Source organism: Hyaena hyaena, unplaced genomic scaffold (assembly GCF_003009895.1).
Source record: "Hyaena hyaena isolate Hyena2069 unplaced genomic scaffold, ASM300989v1 scaffold_1, whole genome shotgun sequence".
Lineage (NCBI taxonomy): Eukaryota > Metazoa > Chordata > Mammalia > Carnivora > Hyaenidae > Hyaena > Hyaena hyaena.
Window position 1 is genome coordinate 2,090,501 of NW_024080633.1, and position 12,953 is coordinate 2,103,453.

The window sequence follows — 12,953 nt, forward strand, 5'->3', positions numbered from 1 at the left end:
TTTTGTGTGCGTGTGTTTTTGTTTTTGTTTGTTTGTTTTTGCCTTGTTTCTAGATTCAGGACTAGGAATGAATGCCTTTCCCCCTCTTGGGAGTTTAACCGACCCAGTGCTCCCCACATGAACTACTTCTGTGTTGTCCTTAAAAACCAAAGCAGGGAATTCATTCTAAACTTCAGAAGTGCCACATGCAAATACTGATGAGGAACACAGAGAACCCGAAGGCAGTACTAAAGTTTACCTTTGGAGCAAGGCTCAAGGGAAGTGTGGCTCTTAGTTTGGCCTTCCGAACCCAGGATCAAACTTTAATTCTCTCATCCTGTATTTATTCCTTGCTATGTGTCAGGCACTGTGGTAGGCAATAGGCTTACTGTCTGTCTTCCAAAAATTCATGTCAGCAGAACTACAAGAAAGATAAGTAATCAGATGTGCGTGTCCATGCTTAGGTCACCTCCGCTGGGCTACTCGCAAATGCAGACCATTAACAGGTGTGTGGCGCCACGGACTGAAATACCCCTAGCACGGAATCAAGCCTCACCTCCCCCCAAAACCCATGAAATCTGAAAGTGCATTCATTCCTCATATACATGCTTGTTAGACTAAACTCTTGGGAATGCAGTGGTTGTCAAAACTGTGCATATGTGTAAAACACAGCCAGGCTCTAGGCTCAGATAATTATACACAGGGTCTGGTGGGGCAGTCTTCATTGAACAAGACTCCATCTGCATTGCAGGACTTCTTCCATCCCCAGCCCCTGCCGGCGATCATTATAACAACCAGTAGAAGGCCCCCATAAATTTTCAAATTTCCCGCTAAGTTCCAGTGCTTTGGATGATTAAGCTCAGAAGTCTGGGCCCTTCCTGTGGTTTGGGGACTTGGAAGCAGGCAGACAAAAATTAGTTTCTACGTCTTGTTGCTGTATCCACGATAGCACTTCTGGCCATCGGCTTTGTTGATGACTTTAGAGCAATGATGTCATTTAACACTAGAAGTTGGATGTCACCGACTGAGTCCTGAAGAAGGGATATTTAATTTCCCTTAAAATATGAATTTCACCTGTCCCTGTGTTGCTTTTACCTTGGTTGTAGATTAACCTGAATTGTCCCTATTCAGGAATGACCAGATTATTCCATGATTTTCATTTTACCTTTTGCTTTTGTTTCTATAGCAGTTTCCCAGAGTACCCTCTTCTGTTTCCTTATTACTTGGTGCAAATGCCCAGAGTTAATGTAGTGAAGGAAACCATGAGGAGTCTTTAGCAAGGATGAGATCAACATCTAGAAAATTCCTTTTGTTGTGAGCTGTTTTTTCTTTTAGGGCGATCACTACTTTGTTGTTACTTGAAAGAAAGAGAGAGACAGAGAAAGAGAGAGAGAGAGAGAGAGACAGAAAGAAAGAAAGAGAGAAAGAAAGAAAGAAAAAGAAAGAAGAAAAAAAGAAGAGAAGGAAGAAAAGAAACAAACAGCTGGTGTTTAATGACTCCATCAGACCCAATTATAAAACATCAACTACTTACTTTGATTTGTGTGTTTCTATGCCATGGGTATACTTAAAAACAGTAGACTCTGCCAGAACTCATTCTGGCTTTGTTTACATTTATCTTTTAAACGTATAAGACTATTGATGGCACCTCACCAAGGTTATAACCCCTTTATAATCATTAATTTTTAATCTGGAAAAGAGTCTTGGGGGCAGCAAGACTCATCTATATTTACTTGGAGGCTCAAATGAAAATATACAGGACTCAAGCGTTGGCTAAAATAACCGAGGAAAGCCCCGTCAAAGGTTAGGAATGTGATATCTTTCTGCTTCCAAAAGCTGCAGCCCTTTATTTAAGATGCTTTTCTGTTTAATTTAATTATCCTTGAACTTCCTGTTGAAGGTTTTGAAAAATACATGTTGGAAGCCGGAGGGGGGGTTGGCGGTTGAGCATGTTAAGATTGCCTGTTTCCGTGTTTGGGCCCTTATGTAGTCCGTCTTTGGATGCTACTGTTTTATCATGTCACATCACTATCGTCCATTTCTAAGGGAGACTTTGTTTCCATGTTTGCACACTTGGGTTTTCAGTTGCCTCAATGGTGGTCTCCTCAGATTTCTAATACGAATAAAATGGTACGATCAGACATCAGAGATTGACTGCTTCATGTCTTACTTCCTATGTTTTTTGTTTGTTTGTTTAGATTCACAGATATTAACGATTCCTCAGGCAAACTGGACTTCAGCCGCCTTTCTCCATCTAAAAATGACTACTGGGCCATGCTGGCCTACAACCGGTCTAAGCTCTGCAACATTCTCTTCTCCAATGAGCTCCACCGCCGCCTGTCCCCACGTGGGGTGACGTCGAATGCTGTGCACCCTGGAAACATGTTTTATTCCTCACTTCATCGCAACTGGTGGGTGTACACGCTGCTGTTTACCTTGGGCAGGCCTTTCACCAAGTCCATGGTAAGTGAATGGCTTCTGTCGCCGCCCAGACACCTTTAGTGTGCTCTTAATGGACACGCGCGCGTTTCCTTTGGCTTCTCTCCTCCCGTGGTGATGAGTCTGGTCTCGACAGCCACATCCTCAGGCCCGTTACAGCCTTCGCTAAGGGCTCTCGAATGTATTTCAGTTGACTTAGCTTATATCTGTTGCTCTAAAGGCGTCTTGGAGGGCTGGATAGGTAGAAAATGTGGTTCTTCCAGTATCGCGTTAAGGATGGCTTGAAGTCTTGGTGGAGATGAGTAGCTTTGTTTGGAGCGTTTTTATTTTTTTATTGCTGTTATTCACTGAAATCAGCGTTCCGTGTTAGGAGTTGAAAACCATGGATTTGTGACTATGGAATTATCAGCCGAAACGATTCCTTTGTTTCGGTTGAGAATCTGTATTTGATGTTCTAAATTCTTCTTTTAATGGATGTGAACCTCGCCTGGAGAACCTATTGTTGGTCCAAAGTGCATTTGATTCTTTACTTCCCCAAAGGTGAGTCCTTTTGGATCAATCACACTTCTGTGGTTAGATTTGGAAGTATTCACAAAGGTGAATAGGACGTTTTTACATTGCCGATGGTCATATAACAGCTATATCTAGAAACTTCTTCCATGAGAACATTTCAGTGGGAAGTCTTTGAAATGAGCAGTACACATTTTATACAATATATTTGGTATGGTATATTTTTCTAAACCATAGGCCTTTAAAAACTCTTGAAATTAGTGCATACAAATATACTATCCCAGTTAACTAACTTAACATCGAATCCTAAGAAAGGCCCGAACAAATTTTGGCTTTTGAGAGTATCACAAGGTGAATTCATTATCTTAGAAAAATGATACTATGACCTCTGAATACAATCTGCCTTCTTCTCCAACAGCTGTTCCCACTTAACGGTGGGTAGGACCCCAACCACTCTGAGCCTGAGTCCCCACAACTAAAATGGCTCTGTGGGTTGGTGTGGGGATTGACCATAATGAATATGACATTTATAACATTGGGTATGGAATTTCTGCAGTGATTTTCGTTTGACTCTGAAGTTTGGCAGCCACCTCCCATATCTGGCTGTGGAGCCATTGGAAAGTGGCTAAATAGAGCCAAGAAGCTGAATTTTTAATTTGGTTTCGTCTTAATTGATTTAGACTTAAATAGCTGCGCGTACCTAATGGTTGCCAGGTTGGAAAGCACGGTTAAATAATGTGCCTAGCATGGTGTCTGTGTACAGTAGGTGTGCACACTTGGTATGATGGTGGTTATTCTTGTTTATATTACCTTTGGAGCAGATTATCCTCCAACATGTCATTGTTTATGTTGTATATAAAGATCGCAGAACTAAAGGAGTCTGTAAACTGGGAATCTGGTGGTGGTGGTTGGGTGGACCTCTCTCTCTGTTCCTTGAGGCCCAAGGAGAAGGTCTCGGGCCAGATGGGAAGGGTGTCCAGACAAAGAGAGCCTGGTTTCCAGTTTGTACGTCTGGTCTTCCAGGAGCCATAGTAGAGTGAACTTTCTGTGTTCTGGTCCCCCAGTAACTGGAAAACAGCATCTTTTATGTGTCATAAATGTTCTGTTTTTGGATAAAGGTATAGATGATGAAGACTATGAAATATGTACATGGGTTTAGATTTTTAGGACATTACTTTTTCTAATAATGTTTTTATATATTTAGGTGTTCACTGGTATTCTTGGTCATCAGAGTTCTATGGTTAGGTTTATAAAGAGGTAGAATGGGAATGAATTTGTCAAACTCACAGCCAATTGCTTCTTCATAATATAAACATTTAGGACTGTATGTACATGGGAGAGGCATCGGCATGATGTGTGCATGATGGGTCTGTGTCACTTTTGGGACAGAGCAGGCTTACCAGAAAAGTCACCTCATGTTTTATCCTCCTGAACGTGGCTTGACATGACTTCTGTCACAATAAGACATTTGTTTTGTGGACGCAGAGTGTACTTCCTCCTTTTTTAACACACATTTATTTTTGGATGTATGCTGCACAGTTGCATCCCCATTGTCACTCCCCGTGAAAGCTGGATTCCTGGATGCTCTGGAAGAAGTTTAGCATAGATGCGGTGTCCTGTCACCCATCGGCTGTTTGTGCTCCACAGATCTGTCCGCAGGTCACTCCAAAATTAGTTCCTTTTCACATGAGTGTTGCTGGGGTACACATCCCATCACACAAGGTCAAGGAATGAAGAAGTACAGCACAGCCTCATGCTCAGAGAGCTCTGCCTTTGCTTCCCCACCATAGCTGGCTCCCTTAAGTATTAAACAGCAGTATTCTAATATCAACGTCCCTTTTTTATTTGCTGTGACTTGCTGTGACTACGGTGATTTTAGTTACAGTAATTAGGTCACCCTTCATGGAGTCAGGCTATTTTAAGTGCCTCTTTAAGGAATATTGTTGCAGATCAGTAATTTTACAATTGGATGTTCTTGTGCAACTTTATTAAATGTAATCTGTCTTTTAAATGTTGCCCTTTTACAGTTATACATTTCTAATTGTTGCTGTAAATGCATTATCACTTTGAAATTAATTAATTTTTCCATTTTGGCCGCCTGCAGTATAATAATCACTAATGAGAAACTCATACGGATTAATCTCAGCACAGCGACCCCTACTGGTAAAGCTGTGTCTTTGGCACCTCGTCGCCTTGAGGTCTGGAGGGTAGGACAGGTGTATGAAGAGTCTAGGGGGGAAGCGTTTGTCTCCTTTCCCTCCAACTGATGTAAAAATAAAAATAATTTATACAAGTGAGAATAGGATTTTTTAAAGTAATCTTTATGCCCATTGCGAGGCTTGAATCCACAACCCCAAGGTCAAGAGTCGCATGCTTGTTCTACTGAGCCAGCCAGGTACCCTGGGAATAGGATTAGTTTTAAATACTGTTTAAAAAATATGCAGGACTCCTTAGCTGCTTTTGAAACATCTTAAGGGGAACTAAAGTTTGATGGGAACTTTTTGATAATGAAGTCAAATCCATCATGGCTACATTATACATTATTTTCCTGTTTCCCTAGCTTTCCTCTATCCAATTAAAATATGCTAAAATTATATGTAATATGTGTATGTATGAATATATACCATTAGTGTATATCAAGTGTTTGTATGTTGGTATTTCTCCAAGTAACTTAGTTCACAAAACCAAGCCGATTGTATTATCTGGTGATAGAAGAGATTTCCAAGGGTACTTCTGGCTGTTGGCGATTGTTGCCACTTGGTGACTTTAGACTCCAGCATGCTTCTGGGCAGGATGTGACTGGGCAGCTTAGTCCAGACCCTGTGATGCGTTAGGCATCCAGTTGTGTGGCCTCATGCATTCCCCACAACGGTCGCACCCAGCGCTAGGATGATTACCCTCCCAGGGGGGTCCAGGAGCACAGAGAACGCACCCACCTTGCCCATGAGAAACGCATACCTGCCTGTAGAACCTTCCCCATCTCCTCCCAAGTGTGTTTGCCTTGCCCGATGCACCACAGCGCCCCCACCGTGTCATCTCCTCGTGCCGTTAATGTTTCCTTTACGAAACGCTTCAAAGTACCTTTATGAACCCTTCACCCTTGGCCTTTTACCCCCCCCCCCCACATAAACTTTCAGTTCTGGTAAACAGCATATTAGCTCGAGTTCCTAGGTCCAAGCCGGTCCTTTGCGGATCGGTATGTAAATTTGAAGCTGAGCCCTATCACGTGCCTCTGAGGGTGTTTTGTGTGACCAAATATTTATGTTGGCAGGTAACAGTAGAGAGAATATCATGTGTTAGGGTAGCAAGAGCTTAGCAGATGTTTTAGGGAGCTGCATTTTCAAATCATTTCACGTTAAAAAATGGCTCGAGTTTGTCGAACTTCTGGAATGATTGAGTTACGTTTCCTGTGGCCGTGTAGAGGCAGTCGTTGCGCTGAGTTTTAACAGATGTGCGGCCACCCCACTAATGGATGGACCTGCAACGCCAGTCCTGTTGCAGAGTTATAAATTATAACTAGAAAAAGCACAAGATGTCATTCTTCTAACCTTCGCGAAAGCCAAGCTGGGTAATTCTGCCCTTGAATAACCCGCTGCAGGGTGATTTATAGTTGTATAATTTAAAACATAATGAAGGAGATAATAGATGTTGATTTGTTCTTTAAATTAGTGTTTTAGAAAAATATTTCTCCCCCCATTCCCCTTAAATACCTGCAGCTGACTACACTGTAGATATTATCAAGGACAAAACCCCATTGGAATCTCTACCCATGCATTGGAGGAGAATGCAAGGGCCTTTTCCTGGGCTGGGAGGAGGAGATCGAGTTTTCTAAGTAGAAATGTCAGAATATTCCTCACTAATGTAAATGCTGGGGGCCTCCCGAGTGAGGGTTGAATTCTCTGGCTGCTTGGCCTCCGCCAGTCCAGATATGTTAGAAAACTACACTCCCACGACCCCGCCGTGGTTGGGCCGCACTTGACCTTTCCTGCAGAACCCCACAGAAGGACCTGGTGGCAGTGCTCTTTGCTGAGGTCACATCCCTGTGGTCTCACACATTCTGCTTACTTTCCAGGATTATCATTGGCATTGGTTTTATTAGTCACCTCTGATTCTGTCCAGAGCTTTAAAGTTAACAGTGTTTGCTCAATGTACACCCTGAGGGCTATGAGAGAGCGAAAAAGAGCAAAGGATTTAGAATCATTAGGCCTGTATTCAAAACTCAATGTTTCTACCTCTTTTAATGATATAATTTTGAAATGTGCATCCTCTGTGAGATTCATATTCTACATCAGTTTTCGTGTCTTGGTCTGTGAGTTATTAATACCCAATTAAAAATATTTGGAATATTAGAGGTTTGTTTTTCTCATCTATCCAGAAATCCAGGGGCTGCTGGGGGTATGTTTGGCTACTATATAGGCAACTTCTTTGTGATTGTCTTAGCTTTTCCTTCATGCTTATAACATGGCTGCAGTAGCACCAACCATTGCATCCTACGTGATGAGGTCTGGAGCAGGATGGTAGGGATGGGATCCCTCCTTGCATATCTCCCTTCTGTATCGAGGAAGAGAACATTCTATCTCAGCACTGTCTCCTGTAGCACTTTCCATCAGCTTTCAGTGTCGCTTTTCCATAGCCATGGTGCAAGAGAGGCTGACTTTGCCATTTCTGGCATTTTGTGTCTATGGTTGGAGGTGATGTTGCCAGCATAGAAAATGGATGGGATAAGGGCTTTTGAGCAGCCTTTGTTGAATAAGTATGCCTATCGTTTTCCCATCTGTCAAGTGGGAATGCTGTCTTTTTTTATAGGCTCACTGTGTAAGCAAGTGAGAATTGAATGGAAGGCACCTGGCCTTGTCTGGTCCCCTTTTATGCAGCAGCTTTACCTCAAGCCACTTGGAGCTGCATTCTCCTTCCTTCTCCAGAATGCTGAAGCATACTTCCTTTAGTCTATAACCCTCCCTTTTCTTCAAGCCTAGTTACATTCTACTCATCATTCAAAGCTCAATGTAAACATCATACCCCAAGGAAGCATTAGTTCAAGATCTGGTCAAAACTCCCTTTCTATGCTCTAGTAAGAGCTGATGCTCGAAATACTGTCTGATGCATAACAGTCCTCTGTAAACAGTCCTCTGAAGGAATGAATGAAGGATGCCCGGAAGTTCTACAGAACACTGGACACAAACACAATTTAGAAAACTAATCGCTGCGGTTCTGTATTTAATGCCTTCCTCCCCCTCTCTTGAAAGTGCTGTTTTTTGCATTCACACCACTCTATCCCTGGTCCATAAAGTAAATGCTCAGTAAATATTTGTAAATGAATAAATGAAAGATGATTAGGTGCTTAATGAATGACAGTCATTAAGGCATTCCTTATCATTAGTCTGTCTGAGGGGGGCAGGGCACTGCAGTTCACAATGTGCAGAGAGAGAAGCGGGTGAGGTGAGGGGGCCCGGCTGGGTCCCCCAGCTAGTGCACAGGAGAGCTGGGACCAGGCCCCAGGCCCCCAAGACTCCTGGACCAGTGCCGGAGGAGAGGTCTGCCAGAGGGGTGTGGGTGCAGGGAAGCCCTCGGGAGAGAACGGAAGGCGTGGGCAAGATCTGTAAAGCTGGGTGAGACCCTCACTCCCTTTCCCTCTGCCCCCACCCCTTGGGCCCGTTTCCTCAGGCATTAAGATTAAGATTCTCACATAAAACTGGGATGTGCGACCTACCTTGCGGGCTCCTGTTGAGAGTTGAAGGAGCTTAGGAATACACCAGGTCTAGAATGTGCTCGATGCTCAACAAACGCTAACTGGTATCACTGTTATTGCTGACACACTGTTATTACTGGTATCACTGTTAGAACTGAAGAGCAGGACGACACAGCATGTTCAATGAATATTTATTATTATTGTTGTCATTGTTGTTGTCATGTTTTCTGGCGAGCGAAGGGTCGCTTCCCTTCCCCTCGAGTCGATGCACATCCTCCCAGTGATGGCTCTGGGTCTGTCCCTGATGGTCTCATGCCCCCTGCGAGCACTGAGCACAGCCCAGGGGACACGCAGAGTGGCTGCTAGGACTCGACGGGTTTCCCTGGTACGTAACGCAAGCCCTCCCGGCTGCCTGTTTGAAGCCACCAACTGCACACCTTGGCTGTGAGGGACCATCAGCGCTTTCTTGTTAAAGACAAAGAGAAGGGAAATACGCGTGGCTTTGTGAGGACACAGCCTCTCATCCTGGCGTCTTCTCCGCTTTGCTTTTCAGCGTTTTAAGTCTGGTGAAGCCTTTGTTCCCGAATGAGCACCCGAGAGGGGAAGAAGTGACGATCTGGCCTTAATATGTGTGACAAATTATTTAATGAACATTTAGCCAAGATTTGAAATTCCCCTAGTTTTATCTTCCTCGCCTCCCTTTCTTCTGCACCCCTGCTGGCGTTTTGGTAACGCATGGCCTCATCCCCGCTCCCTCGCTAGCTCTTTTATTGCTTTTAAGTCCGTGGTGCCGCCTTTGATCCTCCCCTCCCGGTTTCCTTTTCTCCAATTTCATGCTTCTTTCCAGTGGGTTTTGGCTGGAGTGCAGCGTAGACACTGGAGGCCAGGACGATGAGACAGACGGCAGGAGCTCACGTGGCCCCGTGACAGCGCTTCTGCCGAGTGGCCCCCGTGGACACTGAGTTTTGTGTCACTCACCAGACACACCGATTGTTCCTCAGGAGGTGGGCGGTTCATGCGCCTTTTGGGCAGTAATAAACACAGTTTGGAGTCAGTGTTCCTAATCGTGCAGAAACTGAAAACCACCCCCGCCCCCACCCCTTCTTATGACAGTAAGACAATCAGTTCGCGTGGTCACGTCACATGTGAAGGTGCTGAGTGCCAGGCCCTAGGCTCTGGGGTTTACATCTTTATGTGCCCTGTCTCACTTAGTGTGATTTTAGAGTTTGCTATAATCAAATGATTGTGTGTCTCTGAGCAAGTCACCTACCCTTTCTGGACCTCAGTTTTGTTATCTGTAAAATGAGTCAGTTGACCAATTTAGTTGTCCCGTGGGTTATGGATTTTAGAGAACAGGCATAATTTGAAAGGAAGTAAGAAAGGGATACTAATGTAGATTCATACTTTTTGTCCCAAAAACATGAAGGACAAACCCACCACCATTGACTGTCAGCACCATTGTTTAAGGAATGTGTAGCACCAAAGCTATGAACAGGACCCGGCTGTAGAACCAAAAGCAGCCCTCACGATGGCATATGTTTGACTTTAGCACAACTTGTGATGGTGTCGCTGCTGTGTTGTTGTTGAAAGTGCTGGGCCTGCACTTGGGAATGACTCCCCAAAGCCCCACGGGTCCAAACTTGCAGGAAAGCTGCCTGCATCTCAGTTCGTTGTCATGAGCTTGAAGTGAGACCATCAGAAATGCAGACCTACTCAGACTCGCCTAGCGGAGTGGAGCACAGTGCGGGGATGCAGGGTTTGAATCTGGGTGTAAGCTGACCTAGTGTAGTGTTTTGTTCCCCACAAGCACCTGTTTCAGCCTGTGCACTTTTATAAATGTGGCACCCATCTACTTCCATCCTGGTTTCTGTGGGCTTAGAACCCCGGGCGTGGCTTCACAGGGCACCCTGCCTCCGGGTCGGCTCCCAGGCTGCATTCACCCATCTCAAGGCCCAGCTGGAGAAGGGTCCACTTCCAAGGTCACATGCTGGTGAGCAGCATTCAGCTCCCTGTGGCCCAGGTACTGGGGACTCTTGGGCTCCTCCCTGGCCATTAGCTGGACACCACTTTCTCGCTTCCTTGCTGCCCTGGCCTCCCCACCACACAGCTTGCTCTGTCGGAGTGCGGAAGACAAGGGGGAAGTAGTCTGTCAGCAAGAGGAAGTCCCAGTCCAAGTGACATCTCGCTACTTTTGCCCATTCTGTGTGTTCAAAGCAAGTCACTGGGTGTGACCCACATTCACAGGGCGAGGATTGCACCGCGGCATGGAGACCAGGAGGCAGGCAGGGAGACCATGAGGTTGTCACACTTTACAAGTTCAGTTTCGTTGGGTTTTTCCAGTGCCTTTTGGTGGTAGATTTACTTCTAGACTCTGATGGTCCCTGGCCTTGGGCCATGGCACTCCGTACCGACTCGTTAGGTCCACCTTGCTGTTCCTCTGGCATCCTTTCTGTGTTCTTGTCTCCTTCCCTCTTTCTGGGGCGTGAGAGGTACCAGCTGCACCCACTTGGTTTTTTATATATTTATTCATTTCTGCCTCATGGTGGGAGATAAGATTTAGTCCTTTAATAAGAAAGCTTATGGAAAAAATAAAGAAACGTGTGGATTATGTTTCCGAAAGTCAAGTATTTATTTTCTTGCTGCTTTAGTCGAGGCGGCCATGTTAATCAATGGCCCAAATTTTCTTCCAAAAGAAACGTGTATTGCCGAGTTTTGATTTGAGTTTCAAAAATTGGCCAGAGACCCTGGACTTTTTTTTTTTAAGGCATAAAGCTAGATAAAGTTCAGTGATCATTTCAAAGCCCATGTAGAATATGGCAGACTATGTATAGTCTCTGGGATTTGTTGTTTTGGTTTTGGGGTTTATTATTATTATTTTCAGTAGTAATGTAAGGAGAAAAAACACTTTTGCTGTTTTCAGAAAATATTATAGAGATTGATTTTGAATGTGTTCATTTTATAAAACCTCTCCTTCAGAAGGTATAATAAGTAAAATATCTTATTTGGTAATATTCTAATATTCCCCTGTGAAATATCAAGCTTTTTTTTTTTTTGTACCAAGCTGGGGCTTTTGTTTCGCCACACATACCTTCTGCACCGCTAGAGGCATTTCATCTCTTGAGTTTCATAGGATGGGGTCTCTTTAATCATTTACATTTTGGAAAAAACAAAAAAGAAAAAGAAAGTGAAATATTCTTTAAGAAGCCAAAGTAATCCACGGGAATGTATGGTGTTTATTCAGCTGGATATCTTATTTATTTGAAGTACTGAGAGAAATCTCTTCTGACTGCTCAAAAAAGGGAAGAATAAACAGTAAGAGTGTCCAAGTAATTTGAGCTAGAAGGTCCCTCCTTTCACAGAAAAGTTATAAAAAGTATATTCGCCAGATCCAAAAAAAATACTGTATATCAACTACTGAGACCTGCATAATGTTTGCTTAGTATTCTCACTCTTCAGAAGGAAAAAAGAAAAAAAAAACTGTAAAATCTGGGAACTTAAAATTTTTTTTGATATTTTAATCTTCCTTGGCAGGTGAATACAGTAAGTCTGTTTTTCCTTCTTAGAGCATGGCGTCTCCTTTTGGCTTTTGTGTGTGTCCTGTCATTTGTGGCTTCGCTGACCCTCTATGACCATAAATGACCACCTAATGAAATTTGTGGGACTGACATCTCAGCGTTAACTCTGAGTGTGTTTCCTATAAAGAAGGCGTTAAGAAGATGCTTAAAAGAAAAAAAAAATCGCAACGTATTTCAGAAGAATTAGATTCTGGAATGTATCCAGTCATGAAAATAATATAGATTTCTTCTCCTTTTGTGCCCTCTGTTAAAACCATTAGGAATGAGCTGGCATGTTTCCTGTGGATGAAATGTAGGGGAGGGTACCGGATTCCTGTGTCCTGGACCTGGGAAGGGCCTACTCTCTGTCCCGGTTTGAGTCCTTCTTAAGCTCGTGTACCACATCTTCCAGTGCCACGTAGTCACACACTGCCAGGCTGAAGGCTCTGTTGGAGTCATATTGTACCTAGAGTGGAGGTCTTTTTCATCCAAAGCCACCCCCCCGCCCCCTAGAAAACAAAAAAACAACAAGCTTATGTTTGCCATAGTCTTTAACGTTAAGATTTGAAACGTATTTGGTATATTTGAGAGATTCGCTGTGAGTTTTCCCTGGATAAGTATATGTTCTGTGGATCTAGAGGGAAAAGAGCTAATAGCCACAAAGCCACCACTCTCATTTATCAGGACTCACCTGTTCTGCGTACCTCCCATGTGCCCACTCATTTATTTCCTGCCGTCCACTACCAACAGTATGATGTCGGTAGGGCCCGAGGAGAGTGTGT

At 43.9% G+C, this 12,953-nt stretch overlaps 1 protein-coding gene across 1 annotated transcript in view; it reads left to right on the top strand.

Moving 5' to 3' along the window:
- The window catches only part of WWOX (WW domain containing oxidoreductase), a 955,205-nt gene that overhangs the window by 286,126 nt on the left and 656,126 nt on the right, over positions 1–12,953 (top strand). Inside the window, exon 8 of the mRNA XM_039227618.1 lies at positions 2,178–2,442. Within this exon, the coding sequence (XP_039083549.1) occupies positions 2,178–2,442 (265 nt within the window). The remainder of the gene's footprint in view (positions 1–2,177; positions 2,443–12,953) is intronic.